The 14898-nt window shown below is 39.5% G+C and overlaps 1 protein-coding gene across 9 annotated transcripts in view; it reads right to left on the bottom strand.

The window, feature by feature from the left end:
- The window catches only part of lama2 (laminin, alpha 2), a 294429-nt gene that overhangs the window by 159928 nt on the left and 119603 nt on the right, over positions 1 to 14898 (bottom strand). For all 9 annotated transcript variants that reach the window (XM_028440103.1, XM_028440104.1, XM_028440097.1 and 6 more), the window contains exons 16-20: positions 14130 to 14341; positions 12278 to 12389; positions 10729 to 10842; positions 7034 to 7161; positions 3722 to 3808 (exon numbers count right to left, since the gene is read on the bottom strand). In XM_028440103.1, the coding sequence (XP_028295904.1) occupies positions 3722 to 3808; positions 7034 to 7161; positions 10729 to 10842; positions 12278 to 12389; positions 14130 to 14341 (653 nt within the window). The remainder of the gene's footprint in view (positions 1 to 3721; positions 3809 to 7033; positions 7162 to 10728; positions 10843 to 12277; positions 12390 to 14129; positions 14342 to 14898) is intronic.

Genomic DNA, 14898 nt, shown 5'->3' with positions numbered 1-14898 from the left:
AAATATTATCATGCATTACATCCCTGTTTTCATATGTAATGGATAACCGCCAACTGGAGACAGTCGCACAGTGTCTCTTTGTGACATCAGAACAACAAATGCATGCATAAAAACAACAACATCCTTTTGGTTTATTCAGCTACAAAAACGTAGGTCATCATATCATATTTTGACATTTTTACTGATGGTTGAATTTTTTTTTTTTTTTACAATGGCTAATGTTTTTCTAACAGTGGGAATATTTGGGTCGATCAATGGGCATTAACATGCTACAGATGCTTGCTGGGAAGAGACAGGATTTTAAAAAAGGTCTGATGAGTTTGTCTTAAAGTAGCAGATGAGGTTTATAAAAAGACTGAAAGGCAGACAGAGCTATGGACAGCGCGGTGAGGCATGCACACTATGCAGGCCAGTGAAGCCGAGGCCCCAGCACTAAAAAAGAAAAAGCAGGAACTTGTCTAGTTGTTGCTGTTATTGGCAAACATGAAAAACTAATGGACAGATTATGAATAATGTGCTGTACCAAATCAAGCGAGTAGCTAAAACACTGGAAGGGGTCATATCATGACATTTAAAGGTTAAATACTCTCAATGTGTGCAAACAAAAGGTTTACCTAAGAGTGAGTAATTCAAAAAGTTGAAAACAATACAAAAATCCTTCACAACGTGTTTCAAATCAAATCCAGTCTAATCAATCTGTATACCTCAAGGCCAAAGCTGTCAAATGGAATTTAAATTAAGTAAATACAGTAAATGGGCTGGGCTGGGCTGGGGGGGTGCCCGAAGGGGGGTTTCATCCGGGGGCTCGCCCTCGGGGGGTTACCGGTCCGGGGGGGTGCCCTGCGAGGCTGGGGTCTGCGGCTCTACCACCACGGGCCCGCGCGCGCCGCATGCTGATGTGGTGGTCTGGCTGGGCCCTTGAGGGGGGGAAACTTACTTTAGCAATAACTAAGGCGCATGCAGCGTCCTCTTGTTGCCCTGGGTGGCCGGGGGTGTGGTTGTTATCCCTGGGCGGACTGCTCTCGGTGCTGCTTCTATTCGGGGTCCTTCTGGCCTGGGGTCCGGTCCCTACTGGCTCTGGGCACGGCGGAGGGCTTCCGCTGTCCGTTCCGTGCTGCTCTGGCCGGCTACTGGGCGTGGGCCTTGGCACCTCTGCTGGGGTCTTGAGCGGAGGGCTCTCTGGGCCCTCCCCTCGGGGGATTGGGTGCGGGGTTGGGGTTCGTAGTGGGCTTAACTTTAGACACGTTGATCCCAAATACCTGTTCTAGGTATTACCACTCACTCCTTCCCTCTGTCCACAGCCACCACTATTATACCTAAGCTTCATGCTTATCACCAGACTGCCTTGATTACACAACACAATAAGCACGATATACACAACTACAACTCCACATCTCACCCTTTAACCACTTAACAATAATCAACTCTTCCCCACCCGTCCATTTTATACCTTTAATCTCTCCTCCCTGCTCCCAATGCAATCCACACGTGCAACACAAATTCAGTGTTCACGGTGAAGATGAAAACTAACTTTTTTGGGCAATTTCAACCTTTTACATCTCTTTCTTTTTTCCAGCAAATTATCTTCAATACATTGATCAATGAGGCTGATAATATGGGTTTATCTGTTGAAAAACGATTGTGGGTATCAGCTTTAAATGAAAAAGTCCCGTCGAGCAGCTACTTTTTAAGCAGTGTAAACAGGGATGTGAATGGTACAGTGCATGTGTGCAGAAAGACTCCTCATTAAAAGCTCAGGACTGGTAAAACCAGCACTCACTAACATGAGCTCTTTGGACATGAAGCTAGATGGACAGTGAGTCATGGAGCGGCTGTGAAAAGTTAATGAGCAGCTCTTCACTTTCCCATTGTTGTGGCAGTCGACAACACCACTATTTTCAAGAAAAAAGTTTACACTGGGCTATATTCTATGTTTACTATTTCTGTGTTGATGTCATAGGAATATATTTGGATGCTACAGTCATAGGCTACGCTCCAAGGCTTCCTTTAATTCATGGTCATGGCCAGGGTTGGGGTCAATTACATTTTTCAATAACAATTACATCTTCAATTATCCAAGTTCAATTACAACTAAATTATGAATATGGTGGCCGGCATTTTTTCCAATTGCAATTAAAATTACAATTATTAATTCCCCTGAAAGTAATTTGCTAAATTTTAAAGTTAAAATTCAATTAATCACAATTACTGAGCCTGAAATAAAAAAACCCATAAAACGTGATCTTCTTCTTGTGTTAGCTTTCTGTTAGCATCTCTTATGACAACAGGTCAGCTGTAAAATACACTAACAAATTATATTATCTAAATTGTTTTTCATCTCTTGATTACCTTGTTAGGCTTCCCAATCAATAAAAATATTGATTATTAAAATTTTTGTGTGGGCGTCTGGGGCTTTTGTTTTGTCAGTAAACCCCAAGATTATTATTTTTTAATATTAAAATGATCCTGAAGAGAAGTGACAGGAAGTGTTAAAAATTGATATGACACATTTTAATGATCGCTAACTACGGATGTGTAAGCCATAGAACCTATTTGAACTAGTTTTTATGCCTTACTATATACAGAATAGCCTTGTCAGAAAAAAAAATATCCCAAATTTTCCATATTTATGCACTGACAGTTTATATAAAATTTCAATGCCAATTACAATTACAAAGTCAATTATTGGAACCCAATTACAACAGCAACAGATCTTTTCGAATACAACAAAAAAATATAATTATGTCATAATTGTAATTAATTATCAATTACGTGATTACACATATTACTACATTATAAGATATAATATGCTAGAACAACACTGAAAAGGATGAGTATAACAATATCAAGTATTAAACTATGGAACTGCCTAAAAGATATATAAAACAACGCACCAACATGAACCAGTTTAAAAAATGTTTTAAGACATGTACCATTAGTAAATATAAGAAAGAAGAGCAACAATTTTACCTAGGACAGCAATAATATATATGTATATAATGGTGTGAAATATATTAATACTTAATACACATAATAAAACATTTTTGTTAATTTAGATATTGCCACACTAAATGTAATTGATGAAATTTGTGTCATAGATATTAATATTGTGTAATTTTGTTCTTCTGCTCCTTGACAAAGGTGGTCGCATTTTCCCTGCTTATAATAATAATAATAATACATTTTATTTAAAAGTGCTTTTCGAGGCACTCAAAGACACTTTACAGCATAGAAACTACATAAAGTACAGTGATAAAACAAAATATGAATCAGAAAAAAAGAAATGAGTGAGTGGGAAGTTAAACGTTAAAAGCTGAGTGAAACAGGTGAGTTTTAAGAAGTGATTTAAAAGATGGGAGGTTGGTGCAGTTGCAGATGTGGCTTGGGAGGGAGTTCCAGAGGGTGGAGCAACAACAGAGAAAGCTCTGTCCCCCCAGGTTTGGTGCTTGGTCCTGTACCCCCTGTAGTGCCATCACATACCGATCTAGAGAACCTTGTTTTGTTTTGCTGTGATGGGGTAGGTATGTATAAGCTTTGCTTTAACCTATCCCTTTTGGCTGAACAAATAGACAACTGAGTGTTGTTTGTTCTGTTTTGTTTTTGTGAAATACCAAAATAAATTAAAATTCAGATTACAATTGACCCCAAACCTGGTCATGGCACTGCTGCAATAAAAATAATGAACCCAGAGAAATGGGCGTGATGGACTGGATGGTGTTACCTGTCACAGCGTGGTCCCGTGTATCCGGGCTGGCACTGGTCACACACCACCTCTCCTTCCGCGTCTACGTGGCAGGTGGGGCTGAAGCTTTTCACGTTCCCATTGCGACGTTGTGGGAGTTGTTGATAAGTTTGATGTTGTTGTCCCAGTGAGGATAAAGCAAGGAACGAGACGAGGAGGAGAAGAAGACAGAGGCGCGTTAGGGCCATGGCTGGATTCTCTTCTCTCTCTCTCACACACACACACACACACTAGTTACATTCACACTTTAAAAGGACTCAATTTGATTTCCTCTCACACAAACATCTACACACACATACACACTCCAGATTATGGAAACAAGTGAAGTGAGGAAAAGAATGGTCTCCTCGTCCAGTTTGTGACCCTCCCTCTTCCATAAACTATAGATAGTTCTGCTGGATCGGGTTCAGACTCCACTCTGATTCACAGGCTAACTAATTAGCTTTTCATTTGTGAACAGGCTGCCTGTCTGCCTACAAATAGGCTAGTTTACACGTATGTTTTAACAGTAAAATATCTGCTTATCAACTTTTGTGCACCTTTCACTATTTCTGATATTCCAATTTTTCCTCTCTTTGTTTTTATATTTGTATTTTTTGTCAACATTCCTCCTTCTTGGTTGTGATGTTTTCTATGTCCACACCTTTTATATATTTATTTTGGACTATTTCAGCCTTTTTCCAACTAGGTTTTTGGGCAACAATGACAATGGTTTTTGTTGACCTTTTGCTGAGGCTGCACAATTATCTAAAAATGAACTTCCAATTTGTTTAAAACTTTCTGGACCTACAACTAAACCAAAAGAGAATACACATAAATTAATGTCAACTCATTTATTAAAAAGGGATTGAGTGTGCCAATTGTCAATGATTTAAAGGAACCTGCTGTCTTGGAGCTTCAATAAAATGTGTAAAGAAGTAGTGAGTTAACATATTTAAAGCATTAAGGCTCAATTATGTGATTGAACCAATACTGTGACAGGGATTAAAGATAAACCTGTTATTGAAGTAAAAAATAACATGTAAATGTGTAAAATGTTTTGACACAGCTTCAGTAAATACTAAACCTAAACTACTGGCTTTGTGTGTTTTCAAATTTGTTTTTATGGATGAACTTGTTCATTTCAGTGGTTGCGCAGCTATTTCAAGTGGCACTGTGAGCTATTCTTACTGCCAGGGTTAGAGGGAAGGGAGAGGTGACGGAGAGCGAGAGTTGTGTCTTTCTTTAGCCGTGTAGCTGCGTAGAGTTTGGACAAGATGTGTCATGACTGCATGGAAATTCTCAGCTGCCGCTGCCTGTGTGTGTGTGTGTGTGTGTGTGTGTGTGTGTGTGTGTGTGTGTGTGTGTGTGTGTGTGTGTGTGTGTGTGTGTGTCAAGCAACGTCATCACTGAACATCTCTTTCTGGCCTTTAAAAGAAACTGCAATGAAATTCGAATATTAATTGATCTAAAATTAGTATAATTATATTTATATTATCCCAAAAAGATATACATTGCAAGTTGAGCCTATTTGAATAGCCTCACACGTTTATTATTTTTTTTATGTTTTAGACGTATTTGTTCAGATCTGTTTACTAACTAGCTGATCATTCTGTGCACTGATTGCATGTTCTCCGCATTTGTTATTGACTTATAATCCTTAAAGGAATTGTATGTTTATAAAGCAGACATGGGCATCTGGGGTCATGTGGCCCTCAGCCTAATTTTTTTACAGCTCCCAAAGTAAACACACAAAACTAGTACAAAAAGTCACAAAAATACAGTAAACAACATAAAAATACACAAATGTACTCTTAAAAACACACAAGACAAATAAAAATATACAAAGACAACACCAAAAATACACATTAGTAATTCTCCAAAAACACACAAAATGACAACAAAATGGCTCTAAAAATGCATAAAAACAACAGCAAAAACACACAAAACCAGTTAAATTTTTACAAAATGACTCCAAATCTCCTCTTTGCAAGATATTGGAAGTTATCTAGATCAGTGATCCGGATTATAGTTCAGGATCATTCACACTTTAAAGGCTTGAAACACATTCCTATCCACATTAATAACGATACAGTAGGTCAAAATGTTTGGGCACCAACATTTTTTTCAAAACAATTGAGATGAAATGCACAATCTGGTTCTGATCTGGATGGAACTGAAAAAAAAATGCTGGTGAAAATATTTACTCCTTTGGCAGAGGAAAGTAATGCAAAAAACACAAAACAACAGACAGACAAAAAAATGTTCTAAAAGCTGACATTTATGTTGATAATTTGGCCCTCAGATCAGACAATCATATTTTTGTGGCCCCCACCGTGATAAAAGTTGCCCTTCTTTGACACAAAACACTATTATGCAAATTATGTTTGATGATGACGATGATGATGATGAATGTCAATGTCTGTCAAGTTTAAAAAAAACATGTATTTTCGGTTAATCAGAGTGTGTCATGGTGCCACTAGTAATTTAGAGTGCCACTATAGTCAAATGATTGTAAATGCTCTCTACTAATACACTGAAAGCTTTTTAAAAATACAAGTATTCACCAAAGCCTGGTTTTCTTTAAATTCCATTGAAGTAAATTAAATGTAAGGTTTCTTTAGTACGGCATGCATCTCACATGTAACAGTATTTACATTTAGTAACAAAGCATGTTCTGTAATATTTCAATAAAACAAACTAAAAGTATTTTTGTAGTTGTAACAGATTTATCTCAAGTCTGGAAAATTCTACGATACATTTTCCTCATTTACATTTATTTTAATCTCTAACCTTCTTTGTGCTCGTCACACAGTTATTGATGTCATCTAATCAACTCTTCCTGAAGGCTGTGTTGTCGGCGCAGCATGATGCGGCTTTGCATGAAGGACAAACAGCATTGTTCTCCATTATGGCTTGTGGGAAGTTTGCGTTTGCTATTGTGTTATCAAGGCACAGCAACAATAATTGTGATGATGACGGTGACATTTTTTGCCCACAGGCATGATGTTTCCCTGCTTAGACTGACGCTTCTGCCTGTGGTGATGATATTTCTGCTAATGTCATTACAATTATAATCCGACTCATAATGACTGAGTCTCCAGCTACAGTAACAGGCTCCAAAGTCCACAATAAATTAAAAAAAAACAGTAGAAGTGATGGGGAGGGTAGGAAACGAGGGGGTCATAAAGAAAAGGTTCAAAAACAGAGAAATGAGGGCCATAGAGTCGAGGGGGTCAGTGGGGATAGATTGAAGAATTTGATGAAATTGTCCTGTCAGGGCAGCATTAACCCCACAGTCGCACTGCTTACTTGTTGCTGGGAAGATTGAGCGGGCAGGCACAGGGCTGACAGTCCAAGGTTGAGCCATGTGTGGCGTTTCCATAGTAACCAGATAGGCAGGTGTCACAATAGGGGCCGACGGTGTTGTGGGAGCAGTCCTGAAAGAGAAGAACCCATTAAAATTTGCTTACGTCACCAGTGGAAGTCTGATTTTGGTAAAGATCTGCCACAATGAATGGTTCAGAAACACAGAGCAACCGTCACCTCATTCACAGCGTTCACTACTGTGTCTATACCGCACATGTTTAATAATTACTGCAAAGCACATGAAGACCAGTGAATGATCACTGAAGGACAAGCATTCCAAACTAATACAACAGGGCATCATTTATCTGCTTTCTTAAAGAGTAACTAAAATGCAAAACTATTTTTTTTCTGCTGAAAACAAATGTGTTTGAGTATTAAGTAGTGCTGTTGATTGACCCTAGTCCAACTCTCTACATTTTAGTCAAAGTATTTCAATTTGGAGTCATTTGTTGTAAAATGTAAGAAAGACTGCCCTCTATGGGTTGAAACCAGGCAATTACAATTTCATTTTGCTCGTGGGTGAGAACAGGATCCTGTGATGCTTTGGGACCATCTTGCGTCACGAACCACCACTGTTAGCTCCGCCCCTTCTATAAACTATCACCTGTAGACTCTGCAGTCTGTGGCGAGTGGGATGGATTGAGCTAATTGTGAATAGAGCTATAGTGAGGACTTAATGGAGCTAGTTAGCATAGGATAGTTTGTTCTTTGGAGATTTTATAGTATAGACTAGGCATGTCTTAACTTCTCCAGAAGCCCCGCCCATAATCAAGGCATTTAGGCAGTTTGTTTCACTTCTTTGCAGCATAACAACTAAAAGCAGCACCACCATGTTTACTGTGAACTCAGGGCCCACCTCCAAGCCCAAAGCCCCCCGGCCCCCTTCCCCCATTTCACCCCCCTGTTGTCACCAAACCATACTCAATGGTTACTGTGGTAGCGGAGGGAACAGACAGACATGAGAACAGAATTCAGTTTAACAAATTCTCAAAACATGAACGTGAATTTGTTCACCTCCAATGTTTCAAAAATTCATAACAAACAAAAATTACACAAACACCCCTGTACAAATGGTTTGTCCCAACACCAGCCCACCAAACACCCCTATTTACATGACTTGGTTTAGTCCCTTCCTGCACACCTGGAAGTACTGCTGTCAAAATGGTGGTGAGTTAGCTGCTAACAAACAAACAAACAAACAAACAAACACAGATGCTGGTAGGCCTTTCCCTGCACAGTGGAAGTTGTTTGATTGGTAACATGGTTATTGACAGTGACGTGCCATCAGGGTAGGCAAGGTAGGCAGTGCCTGCCCAAGGGTGAATTGATATTTTTATTATTTGTTTTAATTATAATATAATTATAAATTGTTTATTTTTCCATTTCCAATAGCCTACAGTACCTATAAGTTTGAAAGTGCCCTTATTTTGTGCGTTTCATAACCCAAATTACTAAACAGCGCTATTTCCTGGAACAGCTGCACAGTCTCACTCTGCTGTAAAGGATAAGGCCACGCCCCCTCCCAAAGGCATGTTGCTCCTCTGACTCTGTTTCCATTGCATGTTTTTACGTGTTTGAACATGCGCAGTCAGGTCCCCAAGATGACAACCATTTACGTCCAAAGACAGCGTAGAGATCTGCCTTTGGATGTAACCGTGCTATGCTAAATGCTATACATAAGTTCACAGTGCATTAGTGAATTGATATCACGTGACCGCTGCTGCTACGTTCTCTAGCTAGTGGGCGGGATAACACAACAGGCAGGATGACAGTGCTAGAGACAATACAGAAACTTTTTTTTGAGGAAAAACGACAGCTTTTAAAAGATGGGAGACCAACACCTGAGTTACCACAGCTTCAGCAAAGGTAAGGTCAGAAAATTGTTGGTACTTTCTACAGTGAATGGTATAAAAGGAAGGATTGGCTTTGTGGATGCTCCTCACTGAGGCTGTTTGGAGTTGTTGTTGTTGTCTTTTTCTCCATGTTTCAGTGTTTCCAACACAAACAACGGATGTGCTGCCGTGTCATGAGATACATCTTGTTGGGAGAGTATGGAGGCTATATTGAATAATTGTTTATGTTTCTTTAATGGGGTTTTACAATGTTGATTTTGTTAGATGGCTAAGTGCTTGTTCATGTGGATCTTGTTGGGTTTTTTCTTTCTTATTATGAATTTTATATTTTGATAAGCGCACTGAGATGACTTTGTTGGAAATTGCTTTATGCAAATAAAGTTGATTTGAATTGAATTAACACTTGACAGCAGAAACATATCAAATTGTCATTGATGGTCTCAATTTGCAACGTGCCTACCCAACCCCAGTGGTCACGTCACGTCACTGGTTATTGAAGAGGGTGAACAAGCATAATGAAACCAGTAACCAGAACAATGATAACAAACAGATCTAATGTAATGATGATGGCAGTAGCAACAAGTCAACAGATGTTAAGCTGCCGGCATTACATGACTGTGCTCACCACCTATAGAGTCAGCGTCACGGCTCACTCCGTAAGTTACCATGGCGACCATGACAGAGCCAACAGGGGATTGGTCACCATTTAGGGACACTGGAACACCCACTATTGTTCAAATTCACTCCCATCCGACCCAGACAGTTTCACCAAAACCCAAGAGGACCCCAAGGCCCCTCCCTCTGGGTGAACTCATCAACACAGAACCAAAATCAAAATCATCCAGTTAAGATATGTTATGTTATTGGTTGATAAAATATGAATGAAGTATATTTTTATTTAATTTTATTTAATTTATTTTTAAGTTTCCCCCTTGAGGGATTGCCACCTTATTGTGGTCAGGGGGTTTTGCGTGCCTCAGTGACGTTAAGAGCTACACCAGCAAGAGCTTAGTCTTTAGGTGGGACACCCAAGTTGGACAGGTCTGAAGGTAGAGGCCTGACTAAGTGCAATCCATTTCCCTCGGTTGGGGTTGGATATATAGCATACAATCCAATTCAATGAAGAGCACAGGGGAAACAAAGTGCTTGAGCATGATGTGTACATATGATGCCCCCTTCACATTTCTGACTGCCCCCCATATACGCCTGCCTACAACCGGCCCTGGTGGCAGGTCAGCAAAAACCTGGGGCTGGGGGTTTAGTTACAATTCAAACCGTTTTTGTTCATTTCAGATCAAACGGAAAATGTTGAATAGATTCTTTCTGGGACTCTCTTACAATATCATTAGTACATGCGGCACAAATGTAATGTAACTGCATCCAAACTTCAAGTGCAGTATAATGTCGAATAGAATGTGTGTAAGGCTAGATTTGACGGCCACATTTCAATGCCGCTTCACCCAGGGTGCGTACTGGAATGTGTAGGGGGAGAATAGCATGCAGCCTTATGTGTATACAGTATGTATGTGACCGTGTGCTCAGTATGCATAAAGTGCAGCAGGGTGCAGCAAAGTGCAGGAGCTATAATGAGGAGGCTGAGGGACCTTCACCGTCTAATAATTGCACTTGTTCGAAGATAAATCACTTGCATCCAATAAAAACGCTGATTAAGGCCTTTGTAGCCTATGTGGACTTCTTTTAAAATGATTTACTTTCTCAGCTTAAAAATGATAAAGTCAAGAATGTATATTCACTCAAGTTTTTACAGCGAATGAAACATTTTACCAGGCAGTGTCCTGTGATGTCATGGCAGTGCAGTGAGTGTCCATGGCAGCGACATGGTTCACACACACCGCCGTAGAGATGTCCATTAACTCGTCGGAACCCCGAAACGCACAACTGCAACAAAAACATACACACGTTTAGACACAGTCCAAGAGCTCCTTTAATTGCTGTGCATTAAAAAACAAAACTTGGAATATTAAAGTGTCTTCTTTAATTTTAAATCAGCTTCATTCTTATTAAATTTTCTAAATAGTTGTAATTTATAATTGAAGACCAGAATATCAAAACTCAACACAATTCAAGCTTGTTTAAATGGCTTTAATAATATCAACAACTAGTAAATCTTCAAGATATAATGTATATTATTATATATAGAGACTGTATTGAAAGGTGGAAACTGCAAAATACACTAGTTTTCACTTATTGACCAAGTTAAGCTAATCTTACTATATTTCATTTTGATTTCATTTGAGCACATTTAACATAATATATACAATATAAAAGCACTGTTCTGATTTCCTTTAACAAACTGTTTGTACTGTGCTGGTTTGTTAAAAGCTTCAACAGCTCCTCAAACAAGTATTGAAGGCAAGTGACCCCTCATGTTGAAGAAAAGCACACACTAATCAACTATGACAGCAGCTCCGCTGTTCCTGATGACACATTTGACGCTCATATGTTCATAATAGAGTTGGAGTGTTTAAAAAGAGCTGAGGCTGCTTGAAACCCCAAGTTTGGCTTTGTGAGCTGATGTTGAAAAAACATTGCATTAAAAAATCAGAATCAGAATGTGTTATTGCCATTGTTGATGAACAGAATTCATATGGCTAAAAGGTTTTTACACTTTCTTGAGGAGGTTTTTCAGATGTTTCGATATTAAAATGTATCGCAGAAAGGCAATGAAAACACTTTTTACGCAATTACACGTCACAGGATGTGACGTCCTTGGTCACATGACCATTTCTCTCTGAGAAATCATGGCGTGGTACATGCACACAGAAGAGGAGACCGAGACATTTCTTAGCATTGTACTTGAGGAAAATATCACTGCCATATTAGACAGCAAACAACGAAGGAATGCAGAGTGTTATGAGGAAGTTTTGAGAATTCACCTTCCTACAAAGTCTCGCGGGATGGAATTTCATGAGTCATGTGACACCTGGACAAAAAAAAACCTTTAATGGAAGTGCAAATGTACTTTGAAATTTCTGAAACATCGCTTTTATTTTGATATTGGTACTTGATATTGGTACTACAGTTAGGTACCATTTTCTTGTTCTTTCAAGTTTAAAAAAAAAAATGAAATAAATTGTATTTCACATCATTTTGTACTTGTAAAGGTGACATTTGTAATTATTGGTATTGCAATATATTGCAAAGTATGTCGTATTGTTTAGTATCGGAGGATATTGTACCGTGACATGCAAATCGTGAATCATATCGTATTGTCAGACTCATGGCAATACACAGCCTTAGTGAATGAGAAAACTGACAGTTTAATCAGCTTTGGAAGTCACAATTGTGAACCAGGGTTTCTAGGTTTATTTACCTCACATGAAGTTCCAGCATATCCAGGAGGACAGGAACACATTTCCACTGCAGACGCTCTCTGCTTGCCTCGTGCTGAGGGATCTGCAACCTGCATGATGAATGAATGGAGTCTACAAGACACACACAAACATCTTATTAACAAATCATATAAAAGCCATTATTAACCAACCATCCATGCATCTTCAACCCTGAAAAGGAGAAAGCAGGTCAGAAAATGGATGGATGAAAAAAATCACTTTATAATGGTTTTGCTACAGTGATATACATCCTTCTAGCCTCATTCAGAGGGACAAAGTGGATAATGTTATGTTTCCTCCCTCCCTTGTTATTTCACATTTTGTAAAAAGTCAGCTCCAAACTGGCGAGTTGGATTTTCCCCCATACCTGACGTCACCTACAGGAAACTGCTCCTCCTGACAATCCTCTCTCCTCCTACCATGGACATAATACACGCCTCCTACCCTACCCTACAGGAATGTGAGCTCCTCCCTCTCAAACTATCTAACAGCTAAAACAAACACTGCGATTTAATATAGAATATATATTATACTCTGTTGTCATATATGTAAATGCAAACTGTACTACTGGACGTCCAAACTGCACTAGTTTTTCTGCTTCTTGTGTTTGCAATCTTTGCGATCGTGTCGGGAGTCACTGCTTGGAGCCCCATTGTTTACACACAAGATCAGCTGTTAACACTTCGCGCTAATGCTACGCTAGCAAATGCAGCGTAACCCAGCATTCCTCGTGAACTGAGGAGGAAACCATGGGGATGTCGTGCGGGGGAAAAGTGCCGACCAAGGAGGAGAAGATATCAGCCTGTCCTCCCGTCCATCATCATGGGGAATGTTAGATCTATCTCCAATAAGATGGACAAGCTAGTGGCGCTAACTCGGCATGAGAAGGACTTCCGGGAGGCGCGCCCGCTGATGTTTACGGAGTAGTGGCTCACAGCGCTAACACCGGACATGGTTGTGGAATTGGACGGCTTCCAACTATTATGCGCCAGTGACAAGATGACGGAGAGCGATAAGTGGAATGGAGGGGGTCTGGCTGTGTTTGTGAATGATAGATGGTGTAATACACACATCATAAAACAGTGTTTGTCTGACTCATAATCACAACAGCCACTTAAATAGCCATGTGTTTTACTGTAATGTGCAGTTGTTTGGCTGAAAGTAATAACAAAAGTGTGTGATTAGCAAAAGAAAGTCTCGAGTGATCAGCTGTTGTGTAGAGTCAGCGTCTACAGACACGCCTACTCATTAATATGAATAAGTAAATCAGAATTTCAGAATTACTCAGAAAGTGACTTTTCAGAGGACTAAAACTCCAGAAAACAGGTGAGTTTGAGATAAATAAACCTCAAATACTATGTTGTTGGGGTTCTTAGAACAAAGCAGATGGGTGAAAAAAAGCATTATGCTGGACATTTAATTGGAATTATTTATTGGAATTCATTTTAAATAACTGATGCTGATATTTTATACAATACTAAAAAATATTTTCCCAACTACATTTAACATCCTTTATACGGCCCATCCTTAAAATTGGAAAATGTCCCGGTAATTCCCATGGAATGTTTCCAAATTTTAAAATTCACAAAATTGTTCAACCCTAGTTGAAATGTTTAGATTATTTGTTTTTTGATATGGTCATATTATTCAAAATTATTCCCAATTTACGGGTAATTTCAATAGACAATTCCCATAAAAAGTTTGTATTTTTGAATATTCCTAACATTCCCGATTTTTTGTTCCGATGAAAAATTTGGGGGAAATGTTCCGCCCCTTTGAAAACTTGCTCCTGATGAAATCTTAGTTTAGCTTCAATAGGTTGTGAACCCCCACCTGTAGACGGCACTGCGCTCTGTGCTGTAAGAGGCCCGCACCATGACTTTAGTCACATTCGCTAACACAGACAGGAAGTCCCTCCGACTGATTGGTTGGGCCGTGTCTGAAAGCAGGAAGTGCTCTGGAAGAAGAATGATGTGATTGGTGCTGGGGGAGGATGGGTACACTGGCTGTCCAAACCTTCTGTCCATCATCCTGAAACCGCCTCCCTGGTTACAAAGAAACAAAGATACATTAACGACATGAGAAATAGTTACCTCAAAATATCTGTTGTCTCCATGTTTTCATGAGTCAGCTTTCATGTGCAATCACTGCTGATGAGGTAAAAACGATCCACAGTGGACCATGTGTCATTAGGTAATGAGCTGCACTTTCTATTGACATATCCAATGGACTAGATGCATAAAATGAACCGAGGCTGGGTATCGGACTATCTCTTGTTGAGAGCAGATCAATGGCATGTAACAGCTAACACAGAGTGACAACTACTGATGAAGGAGGGAAGAGCAAAGGAGAGGGAGAGGAGCTCGTCAATAAACCATTAAATAGGATCTAATTGAAAGAGAGGAGGTGGAGGGAGTCGTAAAGACGTAGAAAGTAGTAACATTGGTGTCAGATAAAGAGATACAGTGAGATGAAGGAGGACAGGAAGGACACAGTCAAGTAGGAGTGTGACGATATCTCGATACGGCGATACATCACGACATTTTTTCGGGCTCGGTATCAATTTTTATTTTTTTTTTTTAAACCTTTTCTGCTTTTTCAC

The sequence above is a fragment of the Gouania willdenowi genome, chromosome 24, assembly GCF_900634775.1.
Source record: "Gouania willdenowi chromosome 24, fGouWil2.1, whole genome shotgun sequence".
NCBI lineage: Eukaryota > Metazoa > Chordata > Actinopteri > Blenniiformes > Gobiesocidae > Gouania > Gouania willdenowi.
The sequence above is the reverse complement of the archived record's forward strand: the minus strand, read 5'-3'. Positions and strand labels throughout refer to the sequence as shown.